The following is a 17597-nucleotide window of genomic DNA, read 5'->3' as shown; positions in this document are numbered from 1 at the left end:
ACCTGAGATAATATGGTTTGGCTGAACCCAGACACATAACATGCATTTGAATAACAACTTATACACTGGGATTTATAAATGAATCCTATCACCATGTGGTGTCTGCTCTCATTTTGCAATTTGTATATGATCTTAAACAAAAGCAGGAGATGTTTCCCACTGAAAGGGGAAAATACGCTTAAAGGTGCCTACAGAACAAGATCTAAATGTAATTTATTTAGCATTTTCTGAATGTCGGAATCCTGCTCACTACTTCGTCGCATCCGACTCAGGACCGGATTTAATCACTGTTTTTACTGTGATGGTTTAATTGTTTTTTTTTTTCATTTTTGTCTTTTGTTCTCACTTGTGCACTTTTTAGAATGCTATAAATAGGGCTTAACAGTATGGAGAAGAGATGACATCACAATGAATGAATACTAATGAAAGGTTGTGATAAAGACTATTTAAGGATATATTGTACAGCCATAGTAACGAGTGACTGTTTAAGAAGGGCTGAGAGCTCGTTGTACAAGGGCTCGTTATTCATTTCTCCAAAGGGACTTGTTTATGTACTATGGAATTTCTGGTACTTTGTTTCTGTATGCCTCTGAGTGCTCCTTTACACATAGCAACTTTATACACAGATTTCATATATTGCAGTGGCAGTGCCAATAAAGTATAATTTATTTAGACATACTGTATGTATAACATTATTTTTCTTTTTTTCAAATGTCTACAGATGTGGTGTTTTTTGTTGTTATTTTGATGTTCCAAATTAAATATGCAAACGACAAATAAATTTATTTAGATAACTAAGTTGTACATTTTGACTTATTTTCTGTTCTACAGAATCTGAAATACCACATGTATTCAGTCTTTTTACTCAGTTCTTAATTGAAGCACCTTGAGCAACAATTTCAACCTCGAGTCTTAATTGGTATGATGCGACAAGCTTTGCTCACCTGGATTTTGGGATTTTCTGCCATTCTTCATGGCAAATCCTTTCAAGTGTGGATGGGGAGCATTGATGGACAGCCACTTTCAGAAGGAAGATGAAGGTGGAAGGAGAACCTTTGGGACAGACTGAGTTCCTGAGCACTGTAGAATAGGTTTTTATTGAGGATATCTCTTAACTTTGCTCCATTCAGCATTCCCTCAACCCTGACCAGTTGCCAAGTCCCTGCTGCAAAACAAGTCCCAGAGCATGATGCTGCCACCATTATGCTTCACATTTGGGATGGTTTTGAGCAGGTGATGAGCGGTGCCTGATTTCCTCCAGGCCAGTTCAATCTTGGTTTGATCACAGCAGAGATTCTTGTTCCACACAGTCTGAGAGTCCTGCAGGTGCCTGTTGGCAAACTCAAGCTGGAAAGTCCATGGGTTTTGCATCAAGAAGCGGCTTCCATCTTGCCACTCAGCCATAAAGCCCATATTGGTGGAGGGCTTCATCGATAGCTGTTCTGAAACTTTTTCCCATCTCCATGCAGGATCTCTGGAGCTTAGTCAGACCATTGGGTTCTTGGTCACCTCTCTTACTAAGGCCCTTCTCTCCATTTGCTCAGTTTGGCTGGGAGTCCTGGTTGTGCCAAACTTCTTCCAGTTGAGAATTATAGAGGCCACTGTGCTCTTGGGAATCTTCAGTACAGCAAAATATTTTGTGGCCTTACCCGGATCTGTGCTGTGCAACTATGCCTTTTCTGAGCTCTGCGGGCAGTTCCTTTGACCTTATTACTTGTTTTTGCTCTAATATGCAGTGTTTGCTGTGAGGCCTTTTATAGAGAAGTGTGTGCCTTTCCAAATCATGTCCAATCAATAAACGCTTTCAGAAGTAGTCCAGTCAATGTGTAGAAAAATCTCAGCAATGTTCAAGAGAATTGGGAAGCACCTGAGCTAATTTTTAAATGTTTTTGCAAAGGGTCTGAATACTTATGTAGGTTTGGGTCTCCTGTTTAAATAGATGTAGGTTTGGGCCTCCTAGTTCAAGTGAAGGGTAAATATAATGCTACCACATCCAGTGATATCCAATACAATTGTGTGCCTCCAATTCTGTGGTAACAGTTCTTGTATTATCACAAACACAAAAAAGAACAAGTATGAATAATAAAAGAATGACACACTGTACTTTTTTATCTGCTTCTAGCTGCATTTAATGTTGTGGAACCTCCATTTTTATCACTTATCTATAAACAGTCATTCCCTCACTAATGTCTATGTTTTTTTATATTTAGGACTGTCATGTAACTATTCCCTGAATTAAGGTTTGATAGGATAGTATTGCATATTCTTTTGCTGCAGATGTTTGCAGTGAACATAAAAAGTACAATAAGTGGTAAAACAAAGTCAATGTTGTTAGATTTTCAAGTTTCCAGTTCTGTTGATCACTGTGAATTTAGCACAAAATAAATAGGTTCATTTTTTTTTTAATGAGGCTCTTAGGCATTTAGGTCCTACTAATCCAGGCATGAAATTATAACAGAAACTTCAGCACACACACACACACACACACACACACACACACACACACACTCCACCAGACCATATTATATCTTCCTGTGCAGTAAATCATCCAGGCACTCTGGAGATGAGATTTCAGTCTCCGTCTTGGCGTCCAGCCCAGTTATAAATGCACTCATATACAGTGTACGAAGCGTTCCTTTAAAATGACAGTGTATGTGCTTTCTTGCTGCAAAACTGGGATCGAAAATTCACTTCACGAATCTCTGAGTCAGCTTTCCTGAGCTCTGCTTTTGTCTGAGTCAGTAGGGTTGCTGTATCACATCTCCATGATCCCTGATATGATTCACATCAGGTCACCATCTGCGGCATGAGTTTGGCATGTTCTCATCAACGTGCTAGTTTTCTTCACGTTCTTCATGTCTTTCCTACTTCACAACACCACGTATTGATGACACATGAACCAAAAATATGGTTATGAGTCAGCAGGAGTGCTCATGATTGAGCTAGACAGGTGAGAATATGGAATTTTTCCAGGGTCCTGTCAGAAAACATGCACGTATCTGTTATATAATAATAATAATAATAATAATAATAATAATAATAATAATAATAATGATAATATTCATTATCATCTTTATTTTATATAGCACCTTCAAAAGTGTTTCCAAACATAATAATCGGAAAAAAAATAATAGGCTTCTCCAATTAGGGGTCACCACAGCAGATTATTCTTCTCCATACCTCCATCTGCCTCCTTCAACCCAACCATCTGCATGTCGTTTCCTCACCACATCCATAAACCTCCTCTTTGGTCTTCCTCTTTTCCTCCTTCCTGGTGGCTCCATTCTCAGCATTCTCCTACCGATATACCACATGTCCCTCCTCTGCACATGTCCAAACCATCTCAATCTCGCCTCCCTCACCCTGTCTCCAAAACGTCCTACATGCGCTGTCCCTCTAATAAACTCATTTCTAATCCTGTCCATCGTCGTCACACCCAATGAAAATCTTAACATCTTCAGCTCTGCTACTTCCAGCTCCACCTCCTGTCTTTTACTCAATGCCACTGTCTCTAATCCATACAACATCGCAGGTCTCACCACAGTCCTATAAACTTTCCCTTTAACTCTTGCAGATACTCTTCTATCACAAAATAAATAATAATAATGCAATAGGTAAATAAAATAAAAAAAAAAAGATACATCACACAAAAAAATAATAAATCACCTGAAAGCTACCATGAAAAAGTGACAGATTTATTAACACTAAATCTCTCTTTACTAGAGAATTCCACAGTTTTGGTATATGGGACGAAAAAGCATGATCATCCAGAGAATGTGAACGATTAGGAGGAACAACAAAAAGACAAGAATCAGCGGTGCGGAGGGATAAAAGTTGTGACAAGTAATGAGGTGCCATACGATGTAGGGCCTTACAGGTCAGCATAAAAACCGGAATCCAACAAGGAGTCAATGCAATGACTCCAAAACTGGAGAAATATACTTTCCTGACCTGGTCTTCTCAGAATCCTAGCAGCTGAATTTTCGACAACCTGCAATTTGTTTAAAGATTTTAAAACCCCAACAAGCATGAAACCTGTTTTAGACACCATTCATGTAGATATATCCAAACGCTGCATGGCAGTAACCCTTAGGGTTCTTTTTTCACTATTTCTCTATTTCTGTACTCTGAAAGTGTATAACATCCCATATGTTGTGTCCCCTATTTCAGAGGACATAGCAGGTGCTGGAATGAGTATTGATACTTATTTGCTTGCTAAATCTCTCTGGCCCTTTGTGCATGGTTGTGAGTGTGGCTGTAAGACTTGTGTAAATCTTTCCCACAGTGACAGAGGGGCGGATCAGGGTTAACAGATGCCACCTGTGAATCATTTAGACTGAAGCGCTAATTAATAAGGGACACGCGGCATATATCTCACACTGGGCCAGTTTATTCACAGGTTCTGTTCTGTAATCATATGGATATGATTGTGTGCTTCCTGATTTTATTCATTTAAATTTCTGTAGCATTTTTAACACTAGACTTTGTCACAAAGCAGCTTTGGAGAAATTGCAATCTAAGTCCGGGATGAAGATTCAGAGGCGACCGTATTGAGGAAAAAACAGCTTAAGGATTGAACCTTCTTGAGATACCTGAGTCTAAAGGGAAGCCATATTCATCTGGGTCACACTTATAGTATACAGGTATATTAAAGGCTATACAGACTACAATTCCACCATGCTGTCAGAGAAGAAAAAGAAAAAATTCAAGTTACTGCTTATAAATATTTATCTGAAAAATGTTTTTCATAGCATTTTCAAAAACAGAAGCTTTTTATTGTGAAGTAGTCAGTTTTATCATTAAAATTAATTTTACTTTCACTTCTATAAAGTCTCATCGACACCCAATTCCCCCATCCTTGGTTGCCATCACAACCTGTACAACAAAGGATTTACCCAATTTGACCGCTTTCTTGGCTCTGTTTCTTTTTTTGGAATGGAAAAAGTGAGCTAGCTAGTTTGTAGCATAAAAAAGGCTATGCTAACACATTTATTTGCTAGCTCATTACTACTAGCAAGGAAAACAGTAGCCTTTTTCTGTTTAAGTCGTCAAAATATCAATCAAATATCTTTTGGTTTTACTTTTAAGCCATTTACCGGCTCTAAATAATTTAAAATGCTTAGTAGCCTAACAAGCTAATGAGCATTCTGCAGCTGCTCTAAAACAGATATTGTCACTTACAATATACTGAATGCGAACAGTTCTGTGGTAGCAAGAAAAACAGGAAAAATGGGCAAGCGTAAAGATTTATGTGAGTTTGATAAGGGCAAAATTGTGATGTCTAGACGACTGGTTCAGAGCATCTCCAAAACTGCAGCTCTTGTGGGATGTTCCCAGTCTGCAGTGTTCAATTATGGAACAGTGGTGAACTGGTGACAGGGTAGTGGGCAGCCAGGTCTCATTGATACACGTGAGGAGCGAAGGCTGGTCCGTTTGGTCCAATCCAACAGACGATCTACTGTCGATCAAAATCCTGAAGAAGTTAATGCTTTTAATGCTTGATGGGTCTGTACTGTTTTGGCAGCAAATGGGGACCAACACAATATTAGGCAGGCGGACATAATGTTATTGCAAGTCTGTCTTATACTAGGAGCCTTTTTTAGTGTAATAGTAACAGCTCTTAGATTTGCAGTATCACTGGATATGTACAGTGCACACGCACACACACTCGCACACACACTCGCACACATACTCGCACACAGAGGAAATGAGGTGCACAGTATACTGGACTGGATTGGTCGGTTGGGGGATGGGAGATGATGGGAGTGGCTTCATGCTTCCTCCTTTTGAGTACACAGGCTTTCAAATCTGCTCAATTATCTTAGAAATAAAACGCCATAGAGAAGAATGGAGAATAGAGAGAGAGAGAGAGAGAGAGAGAGAGAGGGAGAGAGAGAGTTTTGTATGTGGGTGGGTGAGAGCGAGACGAAGATGGATGAAGTCAAATGGACGTATCAGTGTTGACTAACGACACACCAGCCCTCCATCTGTTACTACACCCACCTACTACTCAAATGCCTAGACAACAGAGAGAGAGAGAGAGAGAGAGAGAGAGAGAGAGAGTATTTTGAATCAATAGAAGAGGGAGGAGAGAAAGGGGAGGGTGTGTGAGTGTGTGTGTTGGTAAGAGAAAGTGAGAGAAAGAAAGAGAGAGAGCGAGAGAGAAGAGGGAGGAGGAACAGAGGCAGGGAGGCAGCAGCAGCAGTTGGGTGACGGAGAGTGAAAGGATAACCAAAAGGAACGACAGATCCAGATCCTGAGAGTGGAGCAGACAGACGTACAGAGAGAGATACAGGTAGGGTCTCTCTCTCTCTCTCTCTCTCTCTCTCTCTCTCTCTCTTTCATTTTTAGTTTTTGCTTTGCTATAGATGTACATACAAAGGAGATGACACCATTCTATTCCACATAGATAGATAGATATCTATCTATCTATCTATCTATCTATCTATCTATCTATCTATCTATCTATCTATCTATCTATCTATCTATCTATCTATCTATCTTTTAATCTATCTTAATGTCTGTGTATGCATGTATGTGTATGTATACACAGTTAGTGTGTGTGTGTGTGTGTGTGTGTGTGTGTGCGCGCCTCTGTATTGCAAGCTATTAGTGTATCTGAGAGACCTATATTTCCTGTATCAACAGAGCAGAGCAGCACTGCAGACTGACTGCAGAAAAAAAAGACAGAAAGACAAAGGGATCCTCCTTTACCGAGAGGCAGACACGAGACTATGTTTTGAGGGACGTGTGTTTATCTCAGTGTGTGTGTGTTTTTTTTCTGTGTGTGACACACACACACACACACACACGCATTTCAGCGCAAGCAAGCTGTAGGAGCATAATGGGCTAATTAGGTCTTGGAGCGTTTTTAGAGGGTGTGTTTTGCTGAGCGGAGTGTGTGTGAGTACATAATGTATATAAGAGAAAGAGAGAGAGAGAGAGAGAGAGAGATAATTATCTATATTAGAGATATCTTTTTGGCCACTCATGATATACTGTACATGTACTGTAGCCGAAGTACACTAAAGCACAGGCACTAAAGCACAGGCACCACATTTATTAATATTAAACATTGATTTACAAATTGTAAAATGAATACTTTAATACCTGCTTGATATCCAATCAGACAAACAGGTAGAAACAGTGCAGGGCGTAACTTTGTGCAGATGCAGATAAAGAACTTTACACAAAATACACCAATCAGGCATTATGACCACCTGCCTAATATTGGATTGGTCCCACTTTTGCAGTCAAAACAGTCAAGACCCTGCTGCCGTTTCCACTGCTGTTCCTTCCTTAGACCACTTTCGATAGACACTGACCACTGCAGACCGGGAACAGCCCACAAGAGCTGCTGATTTTGAGGAGCTGCTCTAAACCATTCTTCTAGCCATCACAATTTGGCCCTTGTCAAAATCTCTCAAATCCTTATGCTTGCTTATTTTTCCAGCTTTTAACACATCAGCTTTGAGAACAAAATGTTGACTTGCTGCCTATTATATCCCCACCCACTAACAGGTGCCATGATCAGATAATCATTGTTATACACTTCACTGCTAATAACGTTATATTGTCATAATGTTATGCCTTGTCAGTGTAGAGTTTTGTAGAGTCAGCCTCTGCCTCGTGTAGTTTCAAATTCCAGTTTAACATGCGATATGTTGTACATTCTGGGATGATTTCCTGTTTACTATGTTTGTAAAGAGAGCTTATATTAGCATAGCCTTCCTGTCAGGTTAAAACACTGCAGTTTGATCTCTGCCCTCTGTATTAACTACAGTTTAGATCGTATTTTGCTTCAGCCATTTTTCACATCATTCTTATTGGGGTTTTTTCTTTTCTTATTTTTTTATTTGTATGTTTTTTTCATTTAAAAATTTTTTTTCATTTTATTCATTGTAAAAGTTATTTTAAATATGAAAGCAAGCTAGATGAGGGGCATTTTGAACTGTCACCATTTCATCCCTAACCCTAACCCTAACCCTAACCCTGCTTCACACCCAGAATTTCAGGGTACACATTAATCCCAATTATGCATCAATAACAAATAAGTGGACATGCTGTGTTTCATCTTTACTGATAAAAAAGCTTGCTGTTTTACTTTAGCCCTGTGAGAAAGAGAAGTGCCACTAGTTTGACTGAATGAGTAAGTTATATGTCAGGTTCTTGAGTAGCCTCACATCGAAAACAATGATATTGCAAAAAATCTTCTAAAACAGCAGAACAATTTCAGCTCAGATTTTCAGTCTGGCATTTCGAGTCTTTATTTGAAATTACCCAATGTTGGATGGGAATTTATTTGATTAGACAGTACATCATAATTTGATAGTCAACATTATCTTGGTAAAGCTCCAGAGCAAACCATATTTGATTTTGGCCAATCCAATCAAGCATTTTTTTTCCTGGGAAAGGCAAAAAAGCAGAATGTAGGGCAGCTCATTGGGGCAAGTGCACGATTACTCAGTAGATTTCCATTTAGGTCAAAATTTGAAAAGATGGACTGCATGAGGGGAAAAAGACATTGGAAGTAGCTAAACATCACAGGACACAGCGATCAAATTTGCATGCAATCATTAGAGGGATATAACTGGATAGAATAGAACTTCCTAATGAAAATGTCCTGGTCATGACAACACAAGCAATTTAGTTATGACTTCATAAAACACTCTAAATCATGGACAGTAGCTTGTTAGACCAAGAAAGCAGTTTAATGTGTTTAATTTTGACTGATAAAAAAGCTTGCTGTTTTACTTTAGTCCTATGAGAAAGAGAAGTGCCACTAGTTTGACTGATTGTGTGGGTTATATGTTATATGTATCTTGAGTAGCCTCACATCGAAAACAAAAATATTGCTAAAAATCTTCTAAAACAGCAGAAAACCAAATTCAGCTCAGATTTTTAGTCTGGCATTTGGAGTTTGCATTTGAAATTACCCAATGAAGGATAAGAATTTATTTGATTTAAACATGCATCATAATTTGATTATTAATTGATAATAATTTGATATAAATTATGAATTTATATTAATTTAAATATATGTGAATTATTAGTCTTATTCAATGTATTGCATCTCAGCCTAATCTTGATCTTACATCTAGATCGAGCCTTTAATTTAAATACAAAGAAAAAAAAAAAAAAATAGAATATGATAAAAAAAGATATATATAAATGAACGATGTACACACCATTATGACCCTTAGAGAGAATAGTGGCTAATAGGCAGGTTTCCATGTTGTTTTCTTTCTTTTCTTCTTGAGTTACAAAATGTTGTGCAGTCCTGCCAATTCTGAACATCCTTTTCAACATTTAGCCCCATTTGCTATTATAATAACCTTCACTACATTTTGGAGTGTGCTTGTGGCGATTTCTGTTTATTCAGCTACAAGGGTGTAAGTAAAGTCAGAAGAAAATGTACTTCCAACATTGTGTCTGTTTGGGGAAGAACCTCATGTGACTCGAACAGCCAGGTGTCCCAATACTTTTGTCAAAGTATTGCATAGTTATAGATGAAGTGAAGTTTTGTATAAGGAATCTCATTTATAGAAGGAGTCTGCAGTGTAAGTGCTTCGTAACAGTTAGTTCATTCCGACATGAGAACGTTTTCAGGCCAGACAATTTTTCGCTCAGTGGTTTCTTGGGAACATGAAATTCATCATTTATTACATTTTGACACTTTGACATAAAATGGACATTTCAATTAGTATTTTTTCCATTTGTTTCTAGCAAGGGGAAAAAGAGGCTTGTGGATGGATTGCTGTTTATACTGATTATAAATGAACACAACAAATTCACTTTCCTTTTTTAATAAAACAGAATCGAGTTGTTGGCGAATTATTGCAATATAAATAGAATAAAACACAGGACCAACATTACTTTCAATCAATGATTTTTAAACATAACGGGTGACAACCTCAGCCGGACAGGGAAAGTGGGAGATGGTTGGATGGCAGCCTCTTAAAAAAAATGTCTTTAAAGTGATACATGGCATTGAGACAACTTCTCTTGAGTGGCTCATGCCAAACTATCCCTCCCATGTGGCTGAAGACAGAGGAAAGCCTCTTACTCTAAAAAAATATCTACAGCATTCATTTAGACTGTCTCTCATTCTGTTTTGTGAAAGTTGGAGGCAAAAGCAAATATTACTTCTTAAAACACACTGACAAGAAAACTAGTATGAATATAACCTGTGACATGAAACAACAAGCATGAAGAACGAGCAGAAACAACAGGTGAGAGACAAAGAGTGGACGATGAGGTGAGACTATATGCAAGCATTAATTACAAACAATGTAATTTAGGTTTAAGTGATAAACAACATGCGACAAACAAGAGACTGCAGTGACTGTTGGGTAACCTAGTCCCTAGCCGTAATCCTGACATCATGCACATGTATCTTATTATGAATGAGTATTATCTGTAATAGCATGTTTAAAAAGCAGTCATTAGTCAATAAAAAATATACAAACAAGAAAAAAGAGTTCTTACGCTATTTCACATCCTAACAATACTGAAAACCATGAGGTAGCTAAAAATTCATATTTCTGTTTGCACACACACGCATGGCATAAACAATCTATGCACATCCCCTGCCTTCTGAATACTTGGTAAAACTGATCCCACGAGGTGATGAGATCACTGGAAGGACTCTGGGACTGGGAATGAGGTCATCTCCCACTGAGTTGGGAAAAGAAGGAGTGGAGGACAAAAATGATGACACACATTTCACCTTGGCTTGAGGTGCATTAAACTCTATTTTCTGTTGCCTGGAGCCTCGGTCCGCGAGTGCGAGTTTGACACTGAGTTAGCAATATTTATTAGATTGTCTTTGAAAGAAAGTGGATCTGGCCCACATAAAGGAGTTATGAAGAGCTAATATATCCAAGTTGATTAAATTGTAAGCACTGGCTATGATTTGTGAGTGTTGGTGTGTGTGTGTGTGTGTGTGTACGTTCTCTGTCTGGCCTTACACAGAACTTGCAATTTATGGACTAATATTTGAAAGCTCCTGAACAAAAAATTTGTTTGTGATTTCTCCATTTGCTGATATAATAAGCTCCACTAGATTTTGGAGTGTGCTTATGGAAATTTGTGCACATTAAGCCACAAGGGCATTAGTAAATTCAGGTAATGAGGAGGACTGGGGTGCAGTCAACTCATCCCAAAGGTGTTCAGTAGGGTTCAAATCAGAGCTCTATAACAGGCCACTTAAGATCTTTGACTCCAACCCTTGTAAAGCATATTTTCATCGAACTGGCTTTGTGGCATTTTCATGCTAAAACAGGTTTAAGTCTCCTAGTTTAAGTGAAGGGAAAATGTAATGCTACTGCTTCTAAAGACAAGACATCTTATACTTGTCTGTGCCTCCAGCTTTGTGGTAACAGTTTGAGGAACCACATATGTCTGGTAAACCATCTTTTCCCTCTCCTACCATCTTACCCTCCCCTTGTCCATCATCCTCCATGTTCTTCTTCTTCTTCTTCTTCTCCCATTAGGGGTCCCCACAGTGGATCATCCGTCTCCATACCCCTCTGTCCTTTACATCTGCCTCTTTCAACCCGACTACCTGCATGTCTTCCTTTACCACATCCATAAACCGCCTCCTTGGTCTTCCTCTTTTCTTCCTTCCTGGTGGCTCCATCCTCAGCATTCTTCAACCGATATACCCCATGTCCCTTCTCTGCACATGTCAAAACCATCTCAATCTCGCCTCCCTCACCTTGTCTCCAAAACGTCCTACATGCGCTGTCCCTCAAATAAACTCATTTCTAATCCTGTCCATCATCGTCACTCCAAAACGTCACTCCAAAACGAAAACCCCAATGAGCTTCAGCTCTGCTACCTCCAGCTCCACCTCCTGTGTTTTACTCAATGCCACTGTCTCTAATCCATACAACATCGCAGGTTTCACCACAGTCCTATAAACTTTCCCTTTCACTCTTGCAGATACTCTTCTATCACAAATCACTCCTGTCACTCTTCTCCACCCACTCCACCCTGCCTGCACTCTTTTCTTCACTTCTCTAACACACTCCCTATTACTTTGCACTGTTGACCCCAGGTACCTGAACTCCTCCACCTTCTCCACCTCTTCTCCCTGCAACCGCACCCCTCCACTGCCCTCCCTCTCATTCACACACATGTAATTCTCCATATGGGAGAATTATTATCCATAAAACCTGCTTGGACCAGCTGATAGACATAACAAGCAGATAAGACACTGCTCTAATAATAAGATACTTCCTTATAACAGGTTTTATACTCCACTGGGAATATTTGTGTCAATGTAAGAGCAGTATCAAAGGTGTGGTACTGCTTGAGTGTTTTAGGGATTTGGACATTGTTATGTATAAAGGCTTTCCACTGCACAATTGATGGTCTAAAACACATTAAGAAGGCTAGAGAGGTCACAAATGAACACTTGGCAAGGCATACCTGTGAACTAAAAACCTTCCCAGGTGAGTACTAAATAAATCTGATGAGAGAATGCCGTGAGTGTATCAAGCTGTCATCAAAGCTACATGTGGCTACTTTGGACCATCTAAAATATATACATATATATAAACCATATTCTGGGTTGTTATACATTTTCTTATTTACTACATCATTCCTAATGTGCTCTTTCATAGTTTGGATGTCTTCAGTATTCATGAACAATGTTGATGTTAATGTAAAATGCATATATCCTTATACCCAGCAGATCTTATGACCTTAGATTTTGTTTGATACAGGACAATATTAAAAATAAACAGAACCTCAAAGAAAATGAGCAGAGATTTTATCACATTAACTCACGCTACAGTCCACTATGTAGTGTATTTTTAGAGTAATTCCATTATAGACGTCATCAAATCATCCAGCTTGAGTCAGTTAATCTTCCATCAAATTACTCCGTCTGTTTCTATTTTAGTTTCTCTATTTTCTATCATTCCATTTCTATTTTTATTTTAAATTCCATTTTATTTTTAATTTTCAAGATGTATAGATTCATGAATGAGGACTTTGTTTTAAGGCTTATATTGTAACCTGAAGCTCCTCATTATCTGCGTGACCCTGATTGCTTAGTGTTTATAAATGATAAGTGTGCTGTAACTCAGAAAGCAACCTGAGTCAGGAATACGTTTAAACAAAATAAGCTTGTTTATGGTTTATGTCTTAGAAAAATGTACAGCTCATGCTTTACAAGCATACAACATTAACAGAAACATCATGTGATTAACATGCCGACCACACACACACACACACACACACACACACACACACACACACACACACACACACACACACACACAAAGTCAAATATGATAAGCCTAAATGACAGTATTGATCTGTGTCTGCTAGTCTGCTAACTACAGTTACATTCAGAGACAAACGTTTGCGGTTAATGGACAAAGGGAAAGAGAATACACTTCTGTGCTTCCCCTCTATCTTTCTCTCTCTGGTCATTTTTACTCTCTTTTTCACAGCCATTTTTACTTATCAATGACAAAACATATACAGTAATCCCCGTTTTTTTGCGGTGATTAAGTTCCAAAACCGCCAAAAAACCTTGATAATCGGACGCCACCCCAAAAATGCTATTTTATGTATACAGTACTGTACTGTATTAACATTTCCTTCACTTTATAATTTATAATTATATTTTTATTAATAAATTTCATTTTTTCAACATAAAACTCTGCAAGAGACCCAAACGAATTAGATTTGTGGCAAATGCAATTCCGATAAAAAGGAATATTCCGAACTGCGGTAAAGCCGCAGATCTGAAGCTCCAGTTCAATTGAATTAATATATACAAGTTGCCCACACCCCCACAGCAAGATGATGCCACCACCATGCTTCACTTTTGGGATGATTTTAAGATGCTGATGAGTGGTGCCTGATCAAATATGACTTAATATGTATAAATATTTTGTCCTTCTTAGAAATATCTAGTGACAGGTATTTTTGCTATATTTTTAGATATATTCTACAATTAAATGCTCATTATATAAATGACATAAAATATAGGGGCAATATAATATATATATCTGCAATTGTGGTGCCATTTTGGCATAATCTATAAAATATAAAGTACAAAATATTGTGGACAATTTTATTTTAGTCAGTTGCTGAACGGTTTACATGGTTATAATGGACAAGGAAGAAATAAATCATCATTATTAAACTTAGTTGTATTTTTTCCCTTACTTTCCCTATTACTTTAGGTCATTTTCTGAGAGTTGCTCCATGATAGAAGCCATGCCGGTCCTCTCAGCAGGTGCAGGTAAACACACACACACCTACACACACACACACACACACACACACACACACACACACACACACACACACACACACACACACACAGTCTGTCTGTGCATTTATGTGCATTTTTTTACCTGGGGGTTGGAAATTAAGGCAAATTGTGAGTTTTATGCAAATTCTACAAGAAAGACAATGCAACAGTATAAATGCTGACGTGACTGGACGCTTGCTATGGGGCCTTGGAGTGACCAAATCTAACTTTAACAAATCCAGTCTAATTGGTTTGAGCTACAGCTTCAAGCAACATATTTTTGAATCTACCAAAAACCCACAGTTTATTTCTGCAGCTTTGTATCACTATGTGATGTGATGTGATGGTTGAAATCTAATTGAATAGGAACTCCAACCAGAACCAGGTCTCTCTCATTCTCTGGTCCCTATCACAGACCCTTCTTTAAACAATGCTATAAACTACTACAGTATTCTTTGGTACACACACACACACACACTAATCTGTTCTTATTTGTTCCATGTTCAGGGCTGCATGAGACGCTGGCCCTGCTCACCTCTCAGCTGCGCCCTGATGCCAATCACAAAGAGGACATGGTCTTCCTCAGAGACGTTTTTAGTGAGAGGAGCCTGGCTTACCTCATGAAGGTGTGTGTGTGTGTGTGTGTGTGTGTGTGTGTGTGTTTTACTTACATGAAATACACATTTACAACCCAGGCCAGACTCTTTTACTCGTGCTATTGTGATAGCTGCAGTTTTTATTAATCTGACCACAGAACAGTTTTTCACTCAGTACATTTTAGAAGAGCTTTGGCCCAGGAGAGGATGACGGCATTTCTGGATCATTTTCACGGACATTCTTCTTTGCTTGATAGAGATTTAACCTGCATTTGTGAATGAAATGGCAAACTGTTCTCACAGACAGTGATTTCTGTAGGTGTTAAGCCCATGCAGTGATTTCCATTAAAGAATCATTACTCTTTTAAATGCAGTGCTGCCTGAGGGCCTGAAGATCATGGGCATCTAATATTAATTTTCACCCTTGTCCCTTGTGCAGAGATTTCTCTGGATTCTTGGACGCTTTTGATAATATTATATACTGTAAATGGTGAGATTTTCCACAATTTATAAACACAGTCTTTCACAGATTGGTGAAAGCTGCCCAGCTTTACTCCCAGAGACTCTGCCTCTATTAGATACATTATATATACACAATCATATTACTGACCTGATGCCAATTAACCTCATTAGTTCAAAATGACATTTGTTTTTACACACTGTTGCAGCCAACAATTTCAAAATTACCTTCTTTAAATTTTTTTATTTAATAGTACATTTAATCATTCATTGTGTTTCTATATTCTATTGTGAATAAAATATTGTTTTATGAGATTTGCATATCATTGCAAATTCAGTTGTTTATTGACATTTTACACAGTGTCCCAACCTCTTTGGAATTGGAGTTGTACATGAGTTTCTGGTACTACAATGTAATCAGTGCTGTTAGACTTTAGTATAGTTGTGTAGTGTGTGGTTGTGCAGTATAGGTTAATGAAGTGTTGTTTAGCTTTGTGTAATGCAGAATTGTGTAGTGTGTGTGTGTGTGTGGGGGGGGTGTCCTGGTTATGTAACAGAAGACATTAGTCAAAACACTTGACTTGTCTCGCTCAAATTTTCTTTTGTGCTTGTGTGTGTGTGTCTGTGTGTGTGTGTGTGTGTGTGTGTGTGTGTGTGTGTGTGTGTGTGTGTGTGTTTGTGAGACTACAGATCCACGAGAAGCTGCGTCAGTATGAAAGGCAAAGTCCCACACCGGTGCTCCACAGTGCCTCCTCACTTGCAGAAGATGTAAGAACACACCACACACAAAAACACACACACACACACACACACACACACGCACGCACATCCTTTACCCTAGCAGGTCTGAGTGTGTGGATTAGATTTACAGCACTTTAGACGTGGAAACTTTTCACTGTAATTCACTCTGAGATCAGTCACTCATGTGTAATGGATATAACAGGATATAACTGCAGACTGTAATTTTCAGTCCATATACATGGAAGTATTCAAGTGTGAGGAAGGAAGTCATTGGATTTCATTTATATGCATCATGTTGTAATATATTGTGTTAGTCAGCTAGTGAACATGAGAGAAAATTTTTACAGAGAATTCTTATATCATATGCATGCGTATAAACATTATGGTTTTTGCTAGCTAGCTCACAAGAGAAAACCTTCACGTTCTCTGAGATGATTGTGAATCCCTGCTTGTAAATACTTAAAAATATAAGCAGTTACTAAATAACCTGAATAAATCTTGCCACATTTCTGAGAGGATTTGAATTGAATTTAATGAGAGGAGTGAAATAAATAGTTTTACATTGCTGCTTATGCCAGCTAGCTAGCAAAAGCAGCAAGCTAGCTTTTGCCGGATATAAAATTTCTGTCAAAATTCTGTTAAATTCATGAATGTTTATAAATCTCTCTGTTTTCGTTAGCTAGCAAAAAATATTTTGATTCAAGTGCATGTTTTAAATTCATATTCATAAAAGTTTTTTTTTTCGTATATATTACTGCTAGCTAAGAAAAGCTTTCTTATTTTAATTTTCTGAGAGAATTTTAAGTCACATTTAAGTGCATTATATGTGACGGACGGTAGAGTTTACTAGTAACGCTAGCTAACTAAATATAGATAAAAGGAGTGTAATGTGCGAGTGCTTTGCTAATGACATTGTTGGTGATTAGTCAAAAATCACCTATTATTAAATAGGAATACTAACATAAGCTAACATATGATAAATAAATGTTATTTCTTGACATTTTAGGACTAGCTTTTAGTCTTTTTCAAGTCATTTCATAAACATTACCAGAATCCTGAAAGAATTGGATGTCTTGCTCGTAAACTTTCTTGCCTTGGCTAGTTAGCTAATGCAAAAAATATGGCAGGATTTTGTATCGCAAGGGATTTCATTTAAATTGATTTTGTTACTGTAGATGTATCTAATTTACTGATTTTTTGGCAGGTTGCTGAGGAGCTGCAGAGCGGCCCCATGAGTGTTGAGGAGAAAGAGCTGCTCCACCTGCTGACATCTCCTCATTTACGGGTATGCACGCATCTTCTAGATTTTAAATGAACTCTGTGGAGACGATGGAGCTGCAGTAGTGTGAAGCTGTAGTGCATAGCTGCAAAATTGTGTCATAGCAATAGATTAGCTGCAGTAGACGAGCTGTTGTAGTGCATGGCTGGAGATGTGTAGCTGCAGTAGTGCATTGCTGTAATAGTATAGATGTAGTAATGTGTGGCTGCTGTGGTATAGCAGTAGTAATGTCTAACTGCAATTG

At 38.2% G+C, this 17597-nt stretch overlaps 1 protein-coding gene across 9 annotated transcripts in view; it reads left to right on the top strand.

The window, feature by feature from the left end:
- Positions 1-6139: 6139 nt before the first annotated feature.
- The window catches only part of mpp3a (MAGUK p55 scaffold protein 3a), a 35726-nt gene continuing 24268 nt past the window's right edge, over positions 6140-17597 (top strand). For all 9 annotated transcript variants that reach the window (XM_046866468.1, XM_046866463.1, XM_046866467.1 and 6 more), the window contains exons 1-5: positions 6140-6295; positions 14208-14266; positions 14786-14904; positions 16024-16101; positions 17279-17359. In XM_046866468.1, the coding sequence (XP_046722424.1) occupies positions 14230-14266; positions 14786-14904; positions 16024-16101; positions 17279-17359 (315 nt within the window). In that variant the 5' untranslated portion in view covers positions 6140-6295; positions 14208-14229. The remainder of the gene's footprint in view (positions 6296-14207; positions 14267-14785; positions 14905-16023; positions 16102-17278; positions 17360-17597) is intronic.

Source organism: Silurus meridionalis, chromosome 14, assembly GCF_014805685.1.
Source record: "Silurus meridionalis isolate SWU-2019-XX chromosome 14, ASM1480568v1, whole genome shotgun sequence".
Lineage (NCBI taxonomy): Eukaryota > Metazoa > Chordata > Actinopteri > Siluriformes > Siluridae > Silurus > Silurus meridionalis.
This window is presented reverse-complemented; position numbering and strand designations above follow the sequence as displayed.